The sequence below is a fragment of the Neomonachus schauinslandi genome, chromosome 7 (assembly GCF_002201575.2).
Source record: "Neomonachus schauinslandi chromosome 7, ASM220157v2, whole genome shotgun sequence".
Classification (NCBI taxonomy): Eukaryota; Metazoa; Chordata; class Mammalia; order Carnivora; family Phocidae; genus Neomonachus; species Neomonachus schauinslandi.
The window spans coordinates 47,098,224-47,122,483 of NC_058409.1; the positions used below are offsets into that span (position 1 = coordinate 47,098,224).

A 24,260-nucleotide genomic window follows, 5' to 3' on the forward strand; every position below is an offset into this window, starting at 1 on the left:
TGACTTGAGATAAATTCTTCCCTTCCTAAGGAATGCCTCTGTTCTTTTTCTAGCTTACTTCCACTTCTTCATATCTCAGATTCACCATAACTTCTCGAAGAAGCTTTCCTGACCTCCAAGACTAAATTAAATACCCCTTTTAATGTATTCTATAACATCCACAGCTTGTCATTTTTTCGGTCTTCTACTTAAAATTAATTACTTAGTGCCTGTCATTTCCATTAGAGTATGAGTTCCATGAAGTCGGCTGTATCCCCACGATCTACCAGAGAATAGTGGTCAGTATTTGTTGAAATAGAGTTTATTGAAATTTATTAAATTTTTTGTTGTATTTATTATAATGATTAAATTTTATTAAAAATTTGTTAAGTTTATTGAAGTTTATTAAATGTGTAAAAACCTCCTTTCAGAGAAAATGAGTCTCTTTTGGAATTAAATAGCAAATAATGACATGGAACTCAAATCTAAATCTGGCTTCAAAAAACCCATACCCTGCTATACTGCTTCCTGCTGTGAGCACTTGAGAGCAGTTACTGTGTTTTTGATCAACTCTGTATCCCTAGTACCTGGCTTATGTACACTTAACTTATAAAGGAGAAATTGAAGTTCCTGTAATGTCACCACAGAGTGTAACCACTATTAAAATATTAATATACGATTTTTTAGTTTTTTTATGTGCGTTTATATAACAGATTTGTATAAATAATTTAAATATTTTTCAAAATTCTGATCAGATCAAGATGGTTTTATCTTTTTCAGTGCACTGTGAACATTTTCCCACTTGAATCAGTGTTCTTTGAAAACATTATTTTTAAGATAGTTTTATATTGTATTCTTGGACCATATACTTTAATTTGTTTACACCAATGTTGGACTTTAGATTATTTCTAGTCTCCTGCTGTTATAAATAACACAGTGATGAGCACCTTAGTATTTCCTGTGGTAGATTGCTTGTAGTGGGTTTACCATAGGGGCATATAAGCATTTTTAAGACTCTTACTTAAGGCTTGTTTTCTAAATCTCTTATAACCACTAGCAGTGTAGAGAGTCACTTTCTCTAAGCCCTCACCAATCACGGTAACACCCGTAAAGAATTTTTTCAAATCTTAAGAGGTAGAAAAATTGTATCTCGTTATTTTATGTCTTTGACTTCTTGTGAGACTGAACATTTTCACATTTTTGTTAGCCATTTATGGTACTGCGATCTATCTATGTATCCTTTCCTCCTATTTTGAGCAAGACTCTAATGTTTTGCTTATGAGATTCATTTTGTTAGAAGTATTTTATCCCATTTTGTCTGCTTTTTGTTTTAATGTGGTTTTGATTTATTCAATTTATAAATTTATAAGACTTTTCCTTTCCATTGCCCATTTATATTAAAGTCTTTCCCCATCCTAGGATTTTTTTGAATTTGTATTTTTTTCTTCTAATTTATATGAACACTTAATTTGTACATAACAACTATTTGATTATTCTGGGATTTGTTTTGGAATATATTTCACCATGGCATATTTAATTTTGCTAATCAGAGCTTTCTTGTTCATGGAATTACATTTTTATCTGCTAAAACTCTTTTTTTCCTACTCTAGGCTCATTTGGCTTCACTTTTACACCATTGGTATTAATATTTTCCAAATTTGTGAGTAGAATTGAGGTGTATTAGATTTATTATTAAACAAAATCAAAGATGATTCAAAGATATCTTTCCATTTCAGCTTGGTGTGTGCAGTGAGCTATACAACTCAGGGTGGAGAAAAAATGTATTTTAGAAAATTCTTCAAATTTCAGGTATTAAATGTGCCAATGTAAATAGTTTTTAGATGCCTTTTTTCCCCCTATGAAGTTATTCCTATTAACTGCAGTGAAAACAGGCTCCAGATAAAGCAAGTAGCTTCATATGTTTGGATTTGTCATATTACTAGAAATCTAAAGTCAGACTAAATTAAGTAAAAGCAGAGAAATTATCATTGTCAGTGTAATATTTCACCTGCAGTTTTTTTTAAGTTTCTTTATTATTATTATTATTTTTTTGTAATCTCTGTACCCATCAAGGGGCTCGAACTCCCACCCCCAAGATCAAGAGTCGTACACTCTTCTGACTGAGCCAACCAGGCACCCCTCATTTACAGATTTTTATCCATAAAAAATTGTCCTGTTTTTATGCCTTGACAGAACTCATAAGAATAAACAAGAGGGATAAAATGAGTGTAAAGTCCAGATAAATTAAGTGTAAATCATATCAAATTTCTAAAGAAATATTTAAATGAGAGATAATTGACTTGGGCTGAGTGGACCAAGCTTCCTTCCAGTATTCCATGAGTCCAAAGTTGTAGGTAGAGTTCTGTATTTATACACAGTGTTCACTCCATGATTAAAATAGTTGAAAACCACTGGTTTAACATAGGCAAGTATATGCGAGAAGGGATGAGATGATCATATATAACTAAATTAGATCTAGATATTATGCTATATATATTTTTCATACCTGTTTTTAAGTGGAAGAAAAAGTACTATCAGTAGGAATGAATGAATGAATGAATAAATAAATAAATAAAATGTACCCAGATTTATTTTGGGGCACCTGGCTGGCTCATTAGGTGGAGCATGTGACTCTTGATCTTGGGGTCTTGAGTTCAAGCCCCATGGTAGGCGTAGAGATTACTTGAAGAAACAAAACTTTCTTAAAAAAAAGGAAAAAATTTTGCTATTGCTTTGCTGTATCATTAAGATTTTGCATGCCTTTTAAAAGAAAATAAAAGATTTGTCCGCTTATTTTAATAAACATTTTTGTGGAATACATATAGAAAAATACATAAAATACATGTATTGAGTTTAGCAAAATATTATGAAGTAAACACACATGTAACTCATGTGACTGTCACCCAATTAAGAAATGATGGTTGTCTTTTAGAAATGTATTTGGGATTGTTGTTTGGTTTTCTTGTTTTTTTTTGCAAAAATAATTGCATAGCTATTAAAAAAGCTTTTTACAATTAAAATTGGAAAATGCCTTTGACAGATTGAAGCCCTGTGATTTAAAATAAATAAAAATAAATGGTCAAATGATAATCTCCTCTGATTGATATGCTTTATTCAACTAGGTTCTCAAACCGTTGGATGTGAAAACCAAATTTTACAATGCAGAGGTAAGTGTTCAGCACTTAATAGGAATTCAGATTAAACAATAAGATCTTATTTGACTAAAATTCTGATGTATTACATTTCATTTCATGTTGCAGTAAATTGCTGAGAGGACTGTGAATTATTTGTGAAAAATGAGCCTAAAATTCAATCAGAAGAGAATAATTTCATTGTAGATCTTTTAATCTGCTGTTTTTAAATTACATAGAATCAGTATATCTTGAATTTTATTCTTGTTAATTTCATGATGCTTTCACCCCCTTTCATTAAATGATTGCCCTAAACTTCCATTTAATGATTATTATTGCTGTCTAAAAACATCAGCAATTTGTTAAATATTTACAGTGTGATTCTGATACCATAAAAATTGAAGTAGTCAATATAATCCTGCAAAAATGATTTAATATTCTTGGAAAATATTGATAAATAGAGCTCAGGAAATTAAATTCTTTGTCCTGGGAAATCAGTGTGTCAGGTGCAGTTTGGTTCTTAAGTTCGTTGAATGATTAGAAATACTTTTTGGGAGAAACAAGTTTGGCAAAAATAGAAATATGGTAACTTTTAGAATAGAAGTTTATCTTCTATTCGAACAAAAGAGATAAAATAGACTTTGCCATAGAAGGAAGGTTTTATTGTTCGGATTTCTTTTTTAAAATTCTACTTAAAAAAAAATAAAATAAAAATTCTACTTTATCTTGGCTTCTAGAGTTCCACAAAAAGCAGATTTCCTAATGGGCCCCTTACTCCTGCAAAAATCTCATCTTTCATACCACAGTGATAAATTCAGAAATATTAAAATACAATATTTTAAAATAAAAATTCTGTCTTTATTACTCTAAACCAAATGATCAGAAATTTGTAGTACCATGTCAAATTTGGTATGTATTTTTACCATCACCATCTGAGTTTTTATTCAATGTAGTTTGTACTGCAACTGGGCATACCAGGAGGTGTCTAAGATAAGGAATCTGACCTGCAGTAAAGCAGGAAAAAAGAAAAAAGTGCATAAAGTAATAAAACTACCTAGTATAGTATATATAGTGAATTTGAAGTACTATAGGAAGTCTGGGGCTGAGATTTTACAGTAGTCTTCAGAGAAGATGAGAAGGGGAACTGGAGCAGAGTCTGGAAATAATAGATGTTGGAAACATAAAAGTGTCAAAGCAGTGAAGGCATTCTAAACAGAATTACAAATGCACATGGAATATTGAGTACATAAGTGAAGAATATACATATTTCATGGGAGGATACAGTCTCATCAAGGGGATTACTAGATGTTTAGAGTTAACATTTCAGGGGGTAAGGGAGTTGCCATACTACATGTGTGTTCTGCCTTTTTTGTTTTACTGGACTACTTTTGATTAATTATAGTATAGCTATTCCGCTTATTGAATTTTAAGTGGTCTTAATTTATCATTTTGCTGGGAAAGAGTTCATCCATAGTATGAAGGAAGATAGGTAACTATTCTGCTAGAATACGTATGTTTGCAAATTAGAAGCCAGTAGGGCTGTAGGAGGTCTTTTTCTTATAATTGACTCCTAGGAAGGCACATACTAAACTATTTTAGGTTTTCTTTGCTGCAAATGTGGTGGTACATTAAGATACTTGTCAAACAGTTTTATAACACTAATATTCAGAGTGATTTTTGCAGTTTTTTAAATTACTAATTATTCCATGAATAATATTATAAATGTGATATACTCCCCAAAAGGAAGGGGGAAAAACCCCACAATTCTACCACACCAAAAAAATAATGGACTTTTCATTAATTCATGTTCTCTTTCAGATTTTACTCACTTATGTTTAATACTGGTTTTTTAATCATAGTAACAGTTTGCTGCTTTTTTCAGTTAACATTGTAAACAGAATCTGGAATCTTTGCCAACAAACATCACCTAAAAAAATTTGTGAAATTCTGAACCTTTGAAAATAGAGATTTCTTTAAAAACCAGGAGCGAACAAATAGTATTTTTAGGGTCTCTAGGATATTCAGTATTACCTATTAGGCAAACAAATACTATTCAGCCTGCAGGACCAAGCAGATTCTATTGACCCCAACTAGAAAATTCAGGTAAATTACAGGAGTTCACAAACCACACTGATACCAGTAGGTGATTTTTATTACTCTGTGCCATAGTTCTTACACATTGACTTTTATTAGCCCCACATTGGTCTCAAACATGTTTTTTTACACTGTTCCTAATAATTCTAGTAATATGTGAATCACGGAAAGGAAAACAAGTTTTATGAGAAACTTTGTTGTAATCTTCTAAAATAGGAAAGAAGATTGGTGACATTAGCAACTAGGATTCAAACATTGGGTCACCTGCTGGGAATAGGGCTCCATACCAGGTACTAGAGAGAAATAAATATAAACTGGACATCTTCCCAATCCTCAGGGTACTTAGATCTAGTGGAGGAGACAAACATGAGAAAATTGCAATGTAAGCACCATCCCGTAGATCATAAAGTATACTTAGACTCCGGGAACATCAGAGGTGAAAAAGTATTTTTAGCAATGAGTTGGACCAAAGAGGTAACATTTGAGATGAGCCTTGATAAATAAGTAGTCTTAGAAGTATATATGAAAAAAAACAACCTATAAAATATATTAACAAGAAAAGAATAAACTCTCAGTTGTCTGATGTGGTCTAGCCCAGCATTTCCTGAAGAGTAATGCATGGAACTCTAATCACTGAAGATGCTCCTTGAAAAAATGCTTCCATTAGTAGATAAATTTAGGAGAAGCTATACAGTACAGTGTATAACTACTCTGATTGTGGAGGAGAGTGTATAACCATCCTAAGTAATCCATGAAGAATTACAGTGTAGGTAAAGAATTTCTAGAACTAGAAAGGCATGCGATATACCTTTCTCACCCAAATGTGTCCTTGAATATTTGCTCCTGTTTAAATATTCACCTAGAATGTTCTCTGTTCATTTAACCATAGCAGTTTCACGTATTTAGAAAAATGATGTCATATTCCTTTGTTACTTTCTGTTTACTTCTTTGTTTTACTAATGCTGTCTTGTTTAGAAAATTAAAAAAAAATGCAGAAATGCATTTTATTTTAAAGTTAGTTATTCTTTTTCTTTAACATTTAATTCTGATTTTTCTAATTTTTCTTTTTTATTTTTCCATTAGAGTGACCTCAGTTCTGTGGTAATTTGATTTTTTATTATAAATTTATATGCTTTTCTTACTTACCACTTTTTGACTCTGCCTAATTAATCTCTCTTTACAAAACATAGTGGAAAAACAAAGTTAGTTGTGAATACCACCTATTGTGACTTTAAAAGATGTATGTAATTTGTACTTTTTATATTATATTGATTATCTTCCTCTCTGGGGAAAAATTAAATTGAAGATTAAATTATCATATTGAAACAATTATGCTCTCATTTTTAGTGTTTTTCCTTTGGGTGTTTTTTAAAAGAGGCATGTTAACCTTGTTAAAAATAGCCTTGGGATTTTCAACATTTTCCTATAAGCTTCTTTACTATAATTCTTTGAGGTAAACTCTCTAGTTGAAATTTATCTTCAAGTGCACAGTGGTTTTAGTTTTATGTCCGGGTCAGGTAAAGTTGGCCCTTTGACATTAGTAAACAGAAGAACCTCAGATGTCCCCAAGTTGGCTAAAGTCGTATTTTCACATTTCTATTTAATATAAGCAGCATTTGCTTATCATATATGACTTACATAACATCAACTGCTGTAGCACAGAATTCTTAATTTTTCAAGTGTCAAATTACTTTGTACTAACTGTTCAAACTAACTTAATTTTCCATTATGCTGCTTGTTTTTCTTTCATTTTATCTAAGCTCTTCCTAAATTTAAGCAGAAAATTGCATTTTTAAATTTGAAATGTGGGCTTGTGGTTATATTTTTATAAGCAATGGATTGATGGGATATATTTACTTTTTTTTTTTTTTTTGAGAAAAAGTAACAGGATAATGCCTTTAAGTGGCACATTCTTTTAGACTGATAAATCGTTGTATTTCAGTTTTCATTTGAGCACATGTGCCAAGAACTAAAGAATCTGTTTTAGTTTAGATGATAATACATTACACTATAACTTCATCCTTACATTTTTGCAAATGATTTCCATTTTCCTGGATTTAATGTTTAAAATGTTTATTAGTGCCAGATTTCTTGGGTCATATTTTATTTTTTTATTTCCGTATATATATTACTCTGAAACTTTTGAACAAAATAATTATTGAATATCCTTAGTGTGTCACTTTCTATATAGGTTTATTTCGAAAATGAACCAAGTTCTCTGTTACCCTTCAGTTATACACAAAAAAAGCCAAATCACATAAAAAGAAGGATGTTTAATATAAATAATCTAAATTTAATCCCTAAATTTTAGGAAATAAAACTTTTGTATAGAAGTACATAAATTACCCACTCATTAAAATATTGCTGAATAGCATTAGTTTTCAAATCTGTCTAAGGCTACAGAATACCTTATGTTTGATTTAGGAGCTCTATGACTGTCAAGTATAATTCACATACATTTTTTTAGCCCTAAGTATACATTTTAAATGAACCAAGAAATCACTAATGACCACTAACAAATTGCTTTAATTAAAAAGTTAAATCCTTTAAGATTGTAGAATAGACTGATTATTCACTGTACTAGTGGTCCCTATACTTCCTAAACTGAAATAATATGACCATTGAAAACTATATTATGATAGAATATATAATATATATTATATATATAATGGAGACCTAATTATATTAACATATCACTGAAATGATAGGTACATAGGTATATTCATCTTACTAAATGGCATTTTAACATTTTAATGACTTACTAGAAGAATTAGGGTATCTGTGAATGAAATTCCAGTAAAATAACAATTTTTGGATGTTGATACAAAAAAATTACAGTTATCCCCCATCCATTGTTTGACAAGTTATCAGTTAACTAACACTTGACTTTGCCCCTGTTAATTACATTAGGATGAAGATTTCTTTTCTTGCATTAATTATGGTAACTTTGATTTGCAGGCATGAACTAATCACAGTTGTGGTTAATATTTTTTCTTCATATAGATCAGGTATTTTTGTTGAGGTAAATATTTTAAATACCATTACACTTTGGTGGATATTTTTTTCATATCCTCAGACTGATGAAGTATTTCTCGAAGCCCAGATTCAGAATATTACAACCTCACCCATGTTTATGGAGAAAGTTTCATTGGAACCATCGATAATGTACAATGTAGCAGAATTAAACTCAGTCAGCCAAGCTGGAGAATGGTAAATATGAATTACAAAGTGTTTCTTTTTAAGTATATGAACTTTCCTAACACTTTTATTCTTGGATGGTTTGTAATTTGTATTTTAATTAATAGACCTTATTTTTCTTCGGGAAGTTTTTTTTTTTTAAGATTTTATTTATTTGAGAGAAAGTGAGAGAGACATGATCACAAGCAGGGGGTGATGGGTAGAGGGAAAAGCAGACTCCCCAATGAGCAGGGACCCCCCCCAACCCACCCCCACCCCCCGCCATGCCACTGGATCCCAGAACACTGGGATCATGACCTGAGCCAAAGGCAAATGCTTAACTGACTGAGCCACCCAAGCGCCCTCTTAGGAAGTTTTATGTTCACAGAAAAATTGATCAGAAAACAGAGTTCCCACATGCCCTTCCCTCTACTCATAGTCCCCTTATTATTTACATCTTGTTTTAATGTGGCACATTTGTTAAGTTGATGAACCAATATTGATAACTTTTATTCATTATAGTCCATAGTGTACATTCGGGGTTCACTCATGTCCTACATTTTGTGGGTTTTGACAAATGCAATGACATGTAATCACCATTACTGTCTTACACAAAATAGTCCCAGTGCCCTAAACTCATCTGTGCTTCACCCATTCATTCCTCCCTCCACAGAAAAATACAAAGATCCTAGCCATTTGCATTTTATGTTTTGCTGTTGGAAGCACTGTCTTTTAATTTTTATAATTCAGTGAGGTAAATCTGAAACTGTTCATCCTTTCCTGCAAATGATAAAATTGAGGCATGGGAAGGAATGATGGAGAGGTTAGAAGGGATAAAGGTGAAGGGTGAGTTTTAAGAATATTCTGTCAGTGGGCGCCTGGGTGGCTCAGTTGGTTAAGCGACTGCCTTCGGCTCAGGTCGTGATCCTGGAGTCCCGGGATCGAGTCCCGCATCGGGCTCCCTGCTCGGCAGGGAGTCTGCTTCTCCCTCTGACCCTCCTCCCTCTCATGCTCTCTCTATCTCATTCTCTCTGTCTCAAATAAATAAATAAAATCTTTAAAAAAAAAAAAGAATATTCTGTCAGCATTAAAAGGAGTGGGCGTAGGAATAGATCTAGTTTTTTTACAAAAATGAAATACATATGTCTTTCTGTAGGTGATTTAAAAGAGGAAGAATAAATAAAGTTGACCTTAATATGGATAAGAAGGTAATAGCTGGAGAAAGTACCTGATTTCATTCATCAAGAATGAAACATTTACTTTTTATCTTATTATAATGGTTAAATTCAGTAAAGTTTGTAGCCTTCCAAATCCCCCCTGAGGAAAACAGTAACTTTCTAGTCTTCCCCTGATCTTTTAGTTCATTAAAAAATGATCACTTCGTTTACAATGGTATGTTTCTTTTTCCAAACTATTTTCTTTGAATTATAGAAAAATGGGACAGAATACTTTAGGTTTTGATTTCTGTTGCATTTTTTTCAGGTAATTGATACATATCCAGTATTTTAGGTAATATATTGCATTCTATTATAAGGAACTTAAAGATTTTCCCTGTCACCTGAAAAATTTAAAGAAAAATAAATCCTCTCAGTTCAGGTCCTTTTTCATTTATATTGAAACCACTGATCTGTTCTATTGAAAATATTTGGATGGTAAATCATTCAGTTCCTGTCCAAAGGAACAATCACAGCCATGGTTTTTCTTTTAAAAGACACTAGAGAATTTTCTCCATCTCTCTCTCCACCCCTCTCAGTGTAACTACGTTTGGGTCAAGAGCGTATTTGCAGCCCATGGATACACGCCAGTATTTGTACTGCCTAAAACCCAAGAAGGAGTTTGCAGAAAAAGCAGGCATCATTAAAGGAGTAACAGTAATTGGAAAATTGGATATAGTGTGGAAAACAAATCTAGGTGAAAGGGGAAGATTACAGACCAGCCAACTTCAGCGAATGGTGAGTCTAGAAAAAACGTCGGAGGGGGTTTTGGTGTTTGGGGGTCAGATAGAACAGCTTAAATTTTCCTAGGTGCATCACTAAAAATCAGCGCTGTAAAAGGCATTAATATTATCCATAAATAAGAGATAAAAGACTAATAATTTTACTGGTCTCTAGGTAGAAACTTGGTATTGAGATGAATGAAAAATGTTCAAATGTTAATTTATCCATAATACATGGATTGTTACTCTACCAAATAGAAATTAAATTACTGCTCACCAATTTTTCCCTCCTGTGGTATCTCATGCTCACTGTTCATCTGACTTCCACTACGTTAAAGGTTTTTTTTGCAATGTCCTGAAACTCTTGGACTTACTACATTCACCAACTCAGTTCATACTTTTTTAAAGACTTTGAGAATCTGAGTCATCTGAAATTCAGAAAGTGAGTCCTGTTAAAGTTATCTCATAAGCATTACTTGAATATTTTACCTAATTTCTGCTCTTGAAGTAGGGATGGCTACAGTCCTTTCTCTTGTGCTAGTGAGAGTATGCTACAGAATGTTCCCTTTATATTGAATATTAAATATTGTGATATATTCTTTAAAAATTACTCTTTTACTATTTCAGGTAATAAGTGGGGGCGGAAAAAAGATTATCACTGAGCCTATTTTAAAATATATCCATTAGCTATCATCTTGCCATGGATATTCCAAGCTTTGATGTTTCTATGGTCTTTTGTGGATGGACATGTTTGTTTGTTTGTTTTCCTGGATCTTTTCACAGCAATCTTACTCTATCTGTTTAGGCAATAACCTTATCTTTTTAGAGTTACGTGTATGTATAAGCTATAGGATCTTTCGAAAGCATCCCTTTAACATCAGACCTATTGAAGTTTCTTTACTATTTTACCTATTGATCGTTGCTGAACATGGAATAATCATCGCAAACACAGTCAGGGTCCATAGTGTTGTTCCACAGGCAATAGCAGCAAAATAAGTTAGAACAGAGAACAATAGAATGACTGGGAAGTATTTTCTCCAAACATCAGCTTGGAGACGTACCAGCTGTTGAGGAGTGAATGTGCTAGTGGGGTACCTTTATTAAAGTGGAAAGGTTTTACAATAGATGTATGTTAACTCTGTTGCTTTTTCTCTTAGGCTCCAGGTTATGGAGATGTTAGATTGTCTTTGGAGGCAATCCCAGATACCGTAAACCTAGAAGAACCTTTTCATATTACCTGTAAAATAACAAACTGCAGGTAATGGCAGTGTTTGTGGATGGGTGTCCTTTCCTCCTCGCCTACGTCAAAGAGAATTAATGCCTTTTGAGTATGCTGTCTTAAGTTTCCTCTTGACGTAAGCCTTCTCTTATGTTGGTGTTGAATACTGTAAAGTCCTTCATCTGGTAGCTGTATACATTACATTTTTTGAGGTCCTACTTTATTGGGCATTTTCTGTATTTTATTTCATTCATGCATCGTTCCCTGTGAGGTAGGTACTAGCTATTCACATTTTATGCAAGAGAAGAACCAACTCAGAGGTGAAGTGACTTACTCAAGCTGAGAGAGCTAGAAAAGATGGGGCCAGAATTTGAAACCAGGTCTATTTGACTTCAGAGTCAAATAAATCTTTTCATTGTTTACACTTCCTCACTCTTCAGATTACTAAAGCATGAATGAGTCACATTTTTATGGAATAATACATTATAGATTTAATGTAATAAGATAGATTTTTCTGAATTACACTTATACCTGAACTGTATCTTCAGCATTAAGAAAGTAAAAATTGGTTATGAACTTAATACAAGGGCTTGATCAATCATAGATAAAATAGGGCCTTGATAATAGAGTATAATCTAGCTGTTGGGATGCAAAGAGCACAGGGCTTTGAAGCCAGAAAAACCGAGAATTAAATTCCAGTCCTGTCACTTGTAGTGAAACTCATATTATTACTTGTTGGGGCATTTTGAAATTATTGCAATGATGAATCCCATCCCACATAATCTGAATATATAATCTTTTAAAATTCCATTTCCACTCCAACTTTATGATACAGGAAATATTTAGCCTTCAGAATTACAAAAATACCTTCCTCCCTCTGAAGCTAGCGACCCTCCCATGCAGTTAACCATTCCTTTCTCTGTCCTAGCAAATTTTTATATAGTTTTTTAGTGACATTCATATATTGCTATATAGTCCCTCCCTTACTAGATTATGCATTATTCAATAAAAGGGATCATGTCTTACCTGCCATTGGAAAAGCATTGCCTGCCACATCATGGAAGTTCACTAAACAGCAACATGCACAGGGTCAAGACCCTGTGTGTATAGGTGTGCTTTTGGATTTTTTGTTTGCTTACATTTTTTGAGGTGTAGCAAATCAATTAATGGCCAAAATAAGGAGCCAATTAGGAGGAAAAAGAGTTAAAACAATTGAAAGTTGCCAGAAATGGTGGTAGAGCAGAGGCCTATAATTTACTTTGAGCCTTGGTTATTTAAAAAAAAAAATGTGTATACCGTCATTGAAAGTTTTTTTTAACATGTTTAAGCTAAACTGGTGATATCACTTATAAGCAGAAGCAGTCTTATCATGTGACCAGTGAACAAACTTGAATAATATTTACTTAGAAATCTTGTCATTTTCTGTGTTATCTGCATGGTAAAGGAATATAGGTTAAATAGCAGAAAGAATCAGTTTATCTTTTTCTTTCCTGTAGAGTACCTAACAGAAATAGAAAACATAACGAGATTAGACACAGATGTCTGGAAGTCTCCCAGAGAAATGGCAGAGCTGTTAACAGATCAGCACCAGGGAGCCAGGATTCAATAATAGAACCAGAAGGCTTATATCCAGTCAGGCAGATCAATCTCAGTGCCACTTTAAACCCTAGAAGATGCCATCTCCTTTTATTTTCCTGATTCTGTCTTCAGTGAAATAAAAATGACATTACAGCTTTTTATTTCTGATTCTGCTTTTTATTCTCATGGATACCCTGAAAACAAATTCACTGGCACTAGTGGAAGAAACACCAAGTACCGCTTTGTGAAAGGAACAAGATTTATTCCTGTCTTTCTGATTCCTCCAGCAGTGAAAGGACTATGGATCTGGTTTTGGAAATGTGCAATACCAATTCTCTCCACTGGTGTGGCATTTCAGGAAGACAGCTTGGAAAGCTGCATCCCAGTTCCTCTCTCTGCCTTGCCCTTACTCTGCTGTCTTCAGTACAGGGACTGCAGGTGCGCACTCTGTTCAGTCATTTCGGTATCTGGGGACTATTAACCCATGGGCATTGACTCTTTCCACATTTTCTCTGGTAATTACCAATGAATGAAAATTCATGCCTCTGTCTTTCTCTCAATAGAGTGTCTCCGGCTTAAGACTAACAGACACGTTCTTAAAGAGAACATATGAATATGATGACATCGCACAGGTCTGTGTGGTATCTTCGGCCATTAAAGTGGAGAGCTGAAGATTTCCAGTGTTATGCTTTTCATTGAATTTCACAGAACTCTCTGTATTTTTGTCACCTTTGTGAAATGATCAAGTCTACAACAAAAATAAGTACCTGTTACTTAAATTTCTTCCCTGCCAAAGTTAAAATATTAAATATTTGTTTTGAAAAGAACCATCTACGGATTTTATCTTGTGAGTTATATTCTGAATGGACATTTGTACATTTTCTACACTCAGCCTATTCCATTTTTAGATAACCATTGGACTTTGTTCTCCAAAAGCTCTGTATTTGAGGCTGTTTGTCCCTAGCAAGTATCTGGAATGGGGAGTTAGCAAACATTTTATGTAAAGGGCCAGATACAAATATTTGTCTTCGCAGGAAATGTGGTTTCTGTTGAAAATACTCAACTCTGCTGTCGTAGTGGGTCAGCAGCCAGGAGGCAAAAAGAGCAGGCAGTGTTTACAGAAACAGGCAACTGGCCAGATTTGGCCTGTAGGCCGTCGTTTGCTGACCTTGGTCCAAAAGATACAGTTGTTTAAAACTTTCGATCTTACAATACTTTATTTAAAATTTTCCAATTAACCCGTTTTTTTCCTAACTCCTCAGTCAGCAGAAAAAGCTTAAGACAATGAGAGTAGGATATTGCTAACATAGTATGAGTTCTCCTCAGTTTTCAGTTATTCTGTTTGTATGTACCTATGTTTGTGGTTACATATTAACACACATGTCTAAATTTCAGTTACTAATAGCGGATCAGAATTGGTTTAATTTCTTGGATTGTTGATTACTCTGTTAACTTTTAACTAAGAATCCTGATAATTTTCTAATTCTAAGCCAAAAAGTCCTGGGTTTTTTTTCACATTGAAAAATAAGCCCCTTATTTTCATAAGGCATGTTTAAAGGATTTCCACCTCTGCTATTTGATTTTGAACTCTACATCATGTATGAATACTATAAAACTGTCTCTGTATGTAATCACAGTGATTTACTTATTCCAGGAACAAAAGAGTAAGAAAGTTAAGATTGTAAACAAGTTTAGAACATGAATACATAAGTTTCGATATTTTGTAAGGAAACCAAAAGCTTATGCTGTTAAATAAAAACTTATTTTGGTAAGTTGAAATTCAAGGATGTAAATATAATTGCTTAAATGTTAGAGTACATTAAGTCAAATACAAAAATTGGTTTTTCTTAAATGCATAATTATTTATTGCCATGACAAATTATTTGGTCCAGAGTAAAGCTATATTCAGAATGAGATTTGCCCCTTAAGTTGCACTAATAATGAAATACCTGTGCAAAATAAAGTGGAAGCAGTATAAAGCTGAAGTCTGTGTTTCTTCCAGAATGAGTAAGGATGATTAAATGATAAGACTATATATCCACTGCACTGTGTATTTCGATTGTTTTTTTAAGCATCTTCTCATGCCTGAACCTTCTGTTTCATTGTTCCAAATTTTAAAAGTAACATATAATGGTCACTTGGAATCTCCTATATAATTTGATTTAATTACAAAGTCTCTTTTATGATACACATTGTCCATTCTTTAAATAAAGGTTAGATAATGTCATCTTAGGATCTGTTTAAACCATATTATAAAAATTAGATAAACAGTTTGTCACATTAAATGAAAATGTCATTTGCATAAAAAGGACTTTTTAAGTTTTCCATAGCATCATGACAGCCACAGCTATTAACAGTGAAGTGCGGTTAACAGAAGCCAATCATTCCTAAGTAGAATATATATAAAGATTGACTTTCATGTCCTCTTGTTCAGGACAAGCCAGCATAGTATTTGGGGCATCCCTTATAATTTTAAGAGTAGCTAGCACAATCAAACTGCACAAAACTTCCTTGAAATAATTTGCGGTGATTCCAAAGTGATGAAGGTATACCTAGATTGAATTTGTTATAGGTGGTATATCAACCAAGAAACAAACTAGAAAGTTGAAATGGAAGGAATATACCAGCTCTTTATGTAAAAAGAATGGCTTACCTCAACTATAGATACTAGCAAATCAAGACATTGTTTTAAAGTGTTTTTTCTTATAATGTGTTGTAACAATTTTGGTATCAGAGTAAATCGCTAAATAAAATGAGTTGGAAAGTGTTTCCTCTTCTTCTGTTTTCTGAAAGAGATAGTGTAGAATTGATAGTATTTCTCCTGTCAGTGTTTGGTAGAATTTACCATTGAAATCATCTGGGCCCGTAGCTTGCTCTTCTGGAGGATATCTGTTTCTTCACTGAGCTTTGGTAATTTTTATCTTACAGGGAATTAATCTGTTTCATGTAAGTTGTGCAGTATATGGACCTAGAGTTGGTCATTGTATTTTCTGATTATCCCTGTAAAGTCCGGAAGGCTGTGGTGATATCCCCTTTCACTTCTGGCACTGTTGATTTGTATTTTCTTTATTTTCCTAGTCAGTCACCTAGAGGCTTACCAATTTTATTGATATAAAAGCATTTTAATGCACTCAAGATAGTTTTGATAGAAACTTTTTCTTACCACTGGATAAGAGTAGCTTTTTTTTTTTTTTTTAAATTAAGCAAGCTCTATGTCCAGCGTGGAGCCTGAACTCATGAACTCATGACCCTGAGATCAAGAGTCACATGCTCTACCTACTGAGCCAGTCAGGTGCCCCAAGAGTAGCTAATTTTTAATTGTGGATCACCTTTCACTTTTTTTTTTTTTCCAGAACAGCCCTACCTTTCATGTGAATAGTCAGTACTTCATTCTGTATAACACTTGAACACTAGAACCTGAATTTAACTTTATAAAAAATTAAGTTCGCTTAGATGGAATATAGGAGATTTCATTCAGAGGGCCTAAAATTTTAAGTCCCGTTCTTCTCTGGCCAGAACTATAGATTTATATGGGTCTTCCCTGTAGCGTGAACATAGGCAGTCATGTATTTGCTGGTCTGAGAAGTCTCTAACTTAACCGTTCCTCTAAATTAGAGTCCTTGGACCTACATCAGAACCACCTGGTATGCTATTTAAAATGGTGATTCCTAGGCCTTACTACAGGACACATTAAAATTGCATTTTTAATGAATTCTTACAATGAAATTACAGAACCACTGTTCTAATCTCACAAGGGAAAGAAAGGAAAAGTTGGTTTTTAAACTTACAGATACCAGGTCTTCTGAGGACAATAGTTATAGTAAAGCCCTCATCATCATGAGTATTACTAACTTAATTTTGTATTACTTTTTCAGTTGTCTCTCACAACACTTGTGAAATTGTGTGTTCACCCAACTTTACCAATTCCGTAATTAACAAAAGAAATTCCAGTTAGAATGGTCTTTCCATCACTGTAGTTAAAGCCATGCCATTAATACTTAATGCCACATTTCTTCATTAACTACTATGAATTCTGATTTCAGTGAAATATTTTAAGTCCCCTGTTATGTTTACATTGCATCAAATTAGGATTAAGCATAAAAGCAACATGCCAAGCCAAATTACAGCAAAGGTCTACATGAACAAGCAATGTTAGTGATAGAAGCTTTTCTTAATCCATCAAATAATTAGTGAGTTTTTAAAAAATCAGTATTTATATGCACATAATTAAATGCCACTTAGAAAATCCTTAACTTGAGGGTCAAACCACTGGCTTATTTAAATGTAAATATATTTGAGAGTTTCCATGGTAAGGGTACCACTGGAGAAATTGTGTACATTAAACGGAATAGTTATACAAAGGACCTAAAGAACCATTAAGGATTTCTAAATGTATTTTATTATGTTCTTAGAGTAATTGGCCATGCTAATGTTATCAAGACCAAACTGCAGGCAAGATGAGTTAAGAACTATGCAGAAAACCTGAATAGCCTACCTTCACTCTCTGTACATTCACAGCATCTATTTTCCTTTTCAAAAAACAACCCCTGCGCCAAATGCTGCTTTCCACCAGCTCTCAGTATTCCCTGTTACCCATCAGAACAAGCAGCATTAAAGATAGTACTGGCCCTGTGATCTATATTCAGTCCTGAGAGCACTTTCCAAATGAAATCTAGACAATAAATTTCTTCTCTCCAGACACGCTGTTCAGTGGCCAGGATATTTCTCCTAAACCAGCATGAGAAACCTTTCCTCTTCATCATCTCCATCTTTCAAAGAAGTTTGCTTACGGGAATCTGGAGCTGGAGAGCTCACCAATAAACAGCCTTACTGTTCAATAAATGAACTCTGCTATTAGGTCTAACATACAAATACGATGATGAGGATTTGAAAATGGAACCCTGTCCAGTACTACACTGGCACTCCACAGGGCTACTGATCATTTGTTTGCAAAGGAGTCACGTTATGTTCAAGTCTTTATGCTAAACCTATCGTCTAGACAGATTGACTCTTTCTTTAGGTGTCTTTGTTTTGGCCACTATCTACAGCAAACACGTAAGAGCCATAATCATTTGTGCTCTGGGCCAGGGTCCCTGGTCAAGTCACGAATGTTCTTCAGTACTGCTGCTGAATGATCTGCTCCGGATGTGATTTCTAAGTTGCTCTATAAGTTCAGGATTCTGTTGCTGTATCTGCTGAGCAAACTGCTGTCCCCTGTAGTGAAGAGGCAAAGTGGTATGAATTAGGGAACTTGTAGTCATATCATACCCATGCAAAGAGAACTGCAGAGGATGTGGGTATTACTCAAAGGGAACTTTTTCTATAAAAACAGATCTTAGACACCTGATTTTAGTATCTTCCAGTTACAAATAACCTCCATATAGCATTATTACAGTGCAGTGTTCTTCATAAGAAACAAAACAACCATGGTAAAAAGTGACTTCCTGAAATCAGGGTGAAATCCACCCCCACTAGGGCTTAACCACAAATAAACAAAGGGCTGAACAGTACATGCTTTCGTTGTAGGTGCTCAAATACAATGCAAGGAATTTTTCTTGTCATCAGGTATGATAGGTGCCACACCCATTCTCGTCACCTATATGTCACCTGACATAACTGATTTTTACAAAGGCAAAGAATCTTAATACAAATTCCTCCGTGTGTATTCTTCAACTGCAAGTGTTACATATCACTAGAATCATGCCACGTAAAGATCACTCTAAAAATGGCAATCTTGTAAGTGGGGTTACATGGTTGCGATCACAAAAAGCAAACGGTCCTTGTGTCTTCATATAAAATTTCCAGTGGCAACATGACACACAGATTTAAAAATCAGTTCAAAAAGCAGAGTATCTTAAGCAACTTGGGTAGAAGTGAAGGTAGTGTGCTCAAGTAATGAGAAGATCAAGGAGTTCCTTTGGTGATGACATGTACTGAAAAAGTTCAAATAAAATAGTTTCCTAAATTGTCGGGACATTAATATATGGAATACATGATTTTTAAATATATGAGTCTACCTAAATTAATACATACTTTAAGCATATATTTGACTTTCATCTATATCCTTGAGTAGCTATTCAAATCTGCCGAAAAACTTTTTCATGGGTACAGATCTTCTGAATTCCTGCCCTTCAATCTGAAAATTCCATGTTATAAATTTCTTTAGACTGAGTAGCTAATGAGGCCACTGATACTAACAGTCAAAAAATTTTTAAAAGAAAGCCCTGGTCCCTTCACTTCAGAGACAAGCTGTAAAACATAAACTTTTTTACTCTTTCTATCTTAAGTAACACTTACGCTTGGATGAGGCTAGACAGGTCAGTTAGTCCCCCAACTCCAGCAGCAGGTCCCCCAATAGCATTTGTCATCATTCCTGACATTCTAGAATAGGCAAGAAATACATCACTGAGATGGGCATATATTCTTAACAAGTAGGATACTGGCTAAGGAGAAGTCAGTTAAATATACCCGCGCTGTGTAGGAAGGCCAAATGTGAATGGCTCTAAGTTCTAATTGGCTGGAATTCATCTACCGTTTACCACCTATCATGTGGAGCCGATGTGCTCAAATTAGGAGCCTGGCAGATGGGAGGGGAAAATATACTTACAGCTGCTGAACTTGAGGATTCTGCATTAAACTTGCTGCCTGGAATTTAAAAATGGCATCTCCCATTAAAGGCAGTCAGTATTTAAGAGTCTTTAATAAAGATTAAAAAAAAAAAAACAAAACCAGGAATGAAAGCTAAACCACACATGTTCTAACATTCTTTAGAGTTTTAGTGTACTTTTTTTGAGAGAGAGCACTGGTGCATGAAACGGGGGTGGTGGGGAGGGGACGAGAATCCCAAGCAGGCTCTGCACCCGATGAGAGGCTCTATCTCATGACCCTGAGATCATGACCAGGGCCAAAACCAAGAGCGGGACACTTAACCAACTGAGCCACCCAGGCGCCCCTAGTTTTAGTGTACTTTTAAACAAAGTGAATGAATGTAAAAAAAGGAAGTACTAGGAAAAATGGCATTGAAAATACATTGCAAATGGGACGCCTGGGTGGCTCGGTTGGTTAAGCATGTGCCTTTGGCTCAGGTCACTTGTAAAACTTTCTATTTTGAAAGCATATCAATCTTTTTTTTTTTTTTGCCTCAAATGTTCTTGTAAAATTTACTCTAAATCTTTGTAGACAGTAATTTTGATTTACTGACCCTAAATGAGGTGTTGGGAAAAGCCATCCCTCGCTTCATTGCCATAAAGAGAACTGTTTGACTTCCTTGCAAGCAATTCAGTAACTTTCCTCAAGTCTTGGTTAGACCTGGTGCCTCTGCACCAACACACAAGCACTATGGTCTTTACACAGAAAAAGCAGGATTTACGAGCTATAAATATAAAGCCTTTTGTTTCACAATCCTTTTAATCTGATTCTGCAAAAGCAGTTCATCCTCTTCTAGATTCTAGGACCTAGAAGAAATACAGAGCAGATCCTAGGGCTTTTCTGGTCACTTTTAAGTAAGCAGTCCTCTGGTTGCTTTTTTGTCTTTTGGGTTTTTTTTGAAAAGTGAGAGGATGAGTGGAGGGGCAGAGGGAGAGGGAGAAGCAGGCCTCCCGCTGAGCAGGGAGCCCGATGCAGGGCTCGATCCCAGGACCCTGGGATCATAACCCGAGCTGAAGGCAGATGCTCAACCAACTGAGCGACCCAGGCAGCCCCCTCTAGTCGCTTTAAGTTGGAAAATGACCTCTGGTTCAGTACTGCACATCTTGCTCACTGTAATAACCAAATACATAAAACTTCATTTACAGGCAAAGCGTTTCCCCTCCCCGGCCTGGGCCTACTTCACATGGGCCAGTTGCACCAGAAGAGAGAGGCACAACTGCCCGCTCTTCTTCACCACAGTGTTTCTCTGCCTCTCCCCCCAGCTGGCTGGGCACGAGTCCTGGCCCTCGAGGAAGCCACAGAGTCAGGGCTACAGGAAAGTTATTTGATCACTGGTCGTATCTCAGTGGGTCTGCATTGGTGCTCTTTGGATGTGCAGATTGTTTACTCGGGACCTCTCTTGGGGCTCTTTCTAAGGGCCTTCAGAAACTTCTCCCACTCCTGCCCCTCCGGCCAGTTCTCATCTATCCTCTGAGAAGGATAATTGACTCTCTGCATGGACACTGTGACTTTCCCTTTAGTCCCAAGTTCTTTGCAGTCCTCCTCTAGAGACTCTGTGTCGGGGTCCTGTCACCTTCCAGGAGGCCTTTCCAGGCAGATCGCACTGGACTATCTTATGAGCAAGTGTGCTCACCCTGGTCCACAGAAAACACCCCTCCACTCCACTGGTGTCAGTACAGTTACTTGCTAAACCACACAGGCTCCTTTAGCCAGCAGGTCAGACACCAGCCTACTGGGGGCCATCTGGAAAGCTCTCAGGAGTGGGCCAGAAAAGCCCTTTCTCTGGGGGCTTGAGAGGAGGGCAGGCCCCCTTCACTCCCTCACACATGGAGAAAGGCTCTGTAACTCCAATAGCTTTCTCCAAAAATCCTCTTACTGTCTATCAACCTGACTCTTTTTTACAAGTCACACAGTATGTTTTTAACTGCCACCTTTTGCAACACTACACTTTGGTACTTAGCATCTTGAGGGCTAAGACAAATCTGAAACTAGAAGAAATCCATTTTCACATCCTACTACAATAGCATAACCTGAGGCCTGGAAATGGCTAGCAATGCTAAAAATGTCACAAAACCTACAAAGAGCCATATAAATGCTGGCATGCACACAGGAAGACTAACTTAAATGTGATGGGCTCAATCCTGAGACTTGAGAAGAGTTACTGAATTATTTGCAAATCAAATAATTATCTCTCTGATAATAAAAGCAAGTAGTGGCTTTCCCAACACCTCAGTTTGAGTGAGTGATTCAAAAATTAACCACTGTCTACAAAGATCTCAACTACCAACTGTAAACTGCCAATTGCTACAAACCTACTAATTGTTTAAAAGACTTCTTTATCTCACTGAGAATGAGCCATCTGTGCATTTCAATTCAAAGATTCCGTGGATGCATGACACATTTTTTGAAAGAACCAAAGATGAATTCAAGTGGTACTGCCGCCTTCCAAGGGCATGGCATGTGGTGGAACGAATCGTTCTCAACCAGAAATAATCACTCAAGGAGCTTATATGCCCAGGTAACATCCCAATCCACTAAATCAGAGTTTCCACAAACTGGACCAGAGTATGTGCGTTTTCAAAAAGATCCATGGGTCATTTTGTTGTTTTTGCAGGATGGAAAACATACATCTGAGGATTATACTAAAAGTTCAAATAAACTCTTAGGATAGAAAGGAAGCAGACCATGAGAGGAGAGCTTAGGGCACCACGACAGTCAAACTACTCAGACTTGAATTATTAGAGATCTTCCTAGGGCCGCTTTCATGGAAAAGAGTTGTTTTTGACCTTTTGTAGATATGCAGACCCCTTTGCCACTTGGATGAAAAATATGGTTCTCTCCATAGAAAAGTGCATATGTGCACATGTATAAAAATTTTTTATACATTTTCAGGGAATCCGTGGGCTTCCTAAAGTCTCTCCATGGCTTTCTCACAAAGAGGTACATAGGCAGGTTAAAAACCTGAGCCAGAGTGCTGTATCCCCACTCCACCACCACCACCACCACAAAAGCTTTCATATTGGTTTCTAAAAGTTTGGGAACCACAAAGCTCTATGGAAAACAGACCCAGCAGAGCAGAAAAGGAAATATACTCACCATACTAATGAAGGCTGGATTATTTATTAAGCTAGCCATGTCAAAGCTCAATCCAGTTCCTGTCTGTAAAACAATTATATCTGAGAATTAGTCCAACCACTATAATTTGATTATAATAAATTGAGGATGACAGAAAATATTTCCCTCATCTGTCATTAATAACTTACAGGACTGGATACCTCTCTTAACTTCTGTTCTGCTATTTTCAGATTTGACTTATAAGAATCATTTTCAGGGTCAAGATCTAATGCCTTTTGGTAACTTGTAACTGCTTCTTCAAATTTATTTATGGCAGTGAGGGCCAGTCTGAAAAGAATAAAATATAAGAGTTTAAGATAATATGTTTGAAAAACATCAGGACATCACCAACAGTCAAACGTCTGTCTTGGTAATCAATTCGAATCCAGACTACGCTTACTTGATTCACTGTACTATGTGATTCAGAGGAATATCACTAAAATTCCTTCTAATTCCAAGATTCTGTAAGTCTGGACTCTCTCCATTCTGCTTGCTGACAACCTTAGCTGTCCCATAAGTCATGAATTTAATGCTTAGAAATGACACTTACCTACCCTTTCAATTTTAAGCCTAGTATGTGAAGTAATTGCCTTATGAATGATAAAGCTCCACAAAGATGTGAGCTGACTAACAACCTGTGGCCATTTTAACTCATGATGCTAAAACCATTTTAGGGACTCTGAATTAGATGTGTGCTTCCTAATGCCCCATTTTCTTCCTTCTTCCTAACAAAGACACTGAGCCACAATAAATATCAATTTGCCATTAAAAAAATAAAAAACAAAAATGGGCGATGGGGTATCAGTGGACTACTCGTGAAGAGGACATCTTAGGTGTGAAGTAGATAAAATTAGCATCTTTACAACTCAACACATTTTTATCCCAGGCACAGATCAAAGAGTTTGTTATTAAATTTTGTTTTCCTCTTCCTAGTTAGAATTGATTTATCAGAAAATTACTTCAGGACTATACACTAATGGTATATACGGATAGATAGTATTGAGGTTTGTTTATAGTATAGGGTTGTTTTTAACAAATTACTCCACTTCTTTCTTGGATGACTTACCTCCCAGACTTCTGATCAAGACAGAATACAGTGTCTAACCACAGAAAAATTCTCAAAACCTAATTCATTTTCTTCCAGTCAACAATGATATTTTTTCAGAGTCCTCAACGAATCAACAGTCAATAAATACTTACTAAAACCCTACTGTGTACCAGATACTATTTTGTAGTTCACAATGAGAAAGATAAAGCCCTTGAGTTTAAGAAAATTCCATCCTAACTGGAAAGATAAGTAATAAACATGCAAATAAAATCATAATATTAAAGAGAGGGGGAGCTCCTCAAAGACAGCCACAATGAAAAGACGTGAGTGATGAGT

At 35.3% G+C, this 24,260-nt stretch overlaps 2 protein-coding genes across 8 annotated transcripts in view; one reads left to right on the plus strand and one right to left on the minus strand.

The window, feature by feature from the left end:
• The window catches only part of TRAPPC13 (trafficking protein particle complex subunit 13), a 39,270-nt gene extending 23,425 nt beyond the window's left edge, over window positions 1-15,845 (plus strand). For 2 of the 7 annotated variants that reach the window (XM_021701808.2, XM_021701813.2), the window contains 8 exons: window positions 1,716-1,788; window positions 3,102-3,146; window positions 6,288-6,305; window positions 8,281-8,414; window positions 10,135-10,333; window positions 11,475-11,575; window positions 13,402-13,552; window positions 13,678-15,845. In XM_021701808.2, coding sequence (XP_021557483.1) covers window positions 1,716-1,788; window positions 3,102-3,146; window positions 6,288-6,305; window positions 8,281-8,414; window positions 10,135-10,333; window positions 11,475-11,575; window positions 13,402-13,552; window positions 13,678-13,785 — 829 coding nt within the window. In that variant the 3' untranslated portion in view covers window positions 13,786-15,845. Of the gene's footprint in view, window positions 1-1,715; window positions 1,789-3,101; window positions 3,147-6,287; window positions 6,306-8,280; window positions 8,415-10,134; window positions 10,334-11,474; window positions 11,576-13,333; window positions 13,553-13,677 lie in introns of all 7 variants that reach the window. The other 5 variants (XM_021701809.2, XM_021701814.1, XM_021701812.2 and 2 more) reach the window with 5 other exon arrangements.
• Window positions 15,846-18,154: 2,309 nt separating this feature from the next.
• SGTB (small glutamine rich tetratricopeptide repeat co-chaperone beta) overlaps window positions 18,155-24,260 on the minus strand; it is a 40,912-nt gene continuing 34,806 nt past the window's right edge. Inside the window, exons 7-11 of the mRNA XM_021701987.1 lie at window positions 23,026-23,164; window positions 22,859-22,921; window positions 19,722-19,759; window positions 19,412-19,495; window positions 18,155-18,328 (exon numbers count right to left, since the gene is read on the minus strand). Coding sequence (XP_021557662.1) covers window positions 18,217-18,328; window positions 19,412-19,495; window positions 19,722-19,759; window positions 22,859-22,921; window positions 23,026-23,164 — 436 coding nt within the window. The 3' untranslated portion in view covers window positions 18,155-18,216. The remainder of the gene's footprint in view (window positions 18,329-19,411; window positions 19,496-19,721; window positions 19,760-22,858; window positions 22,922-23,025; window positions 23,165-24,260) is intronic.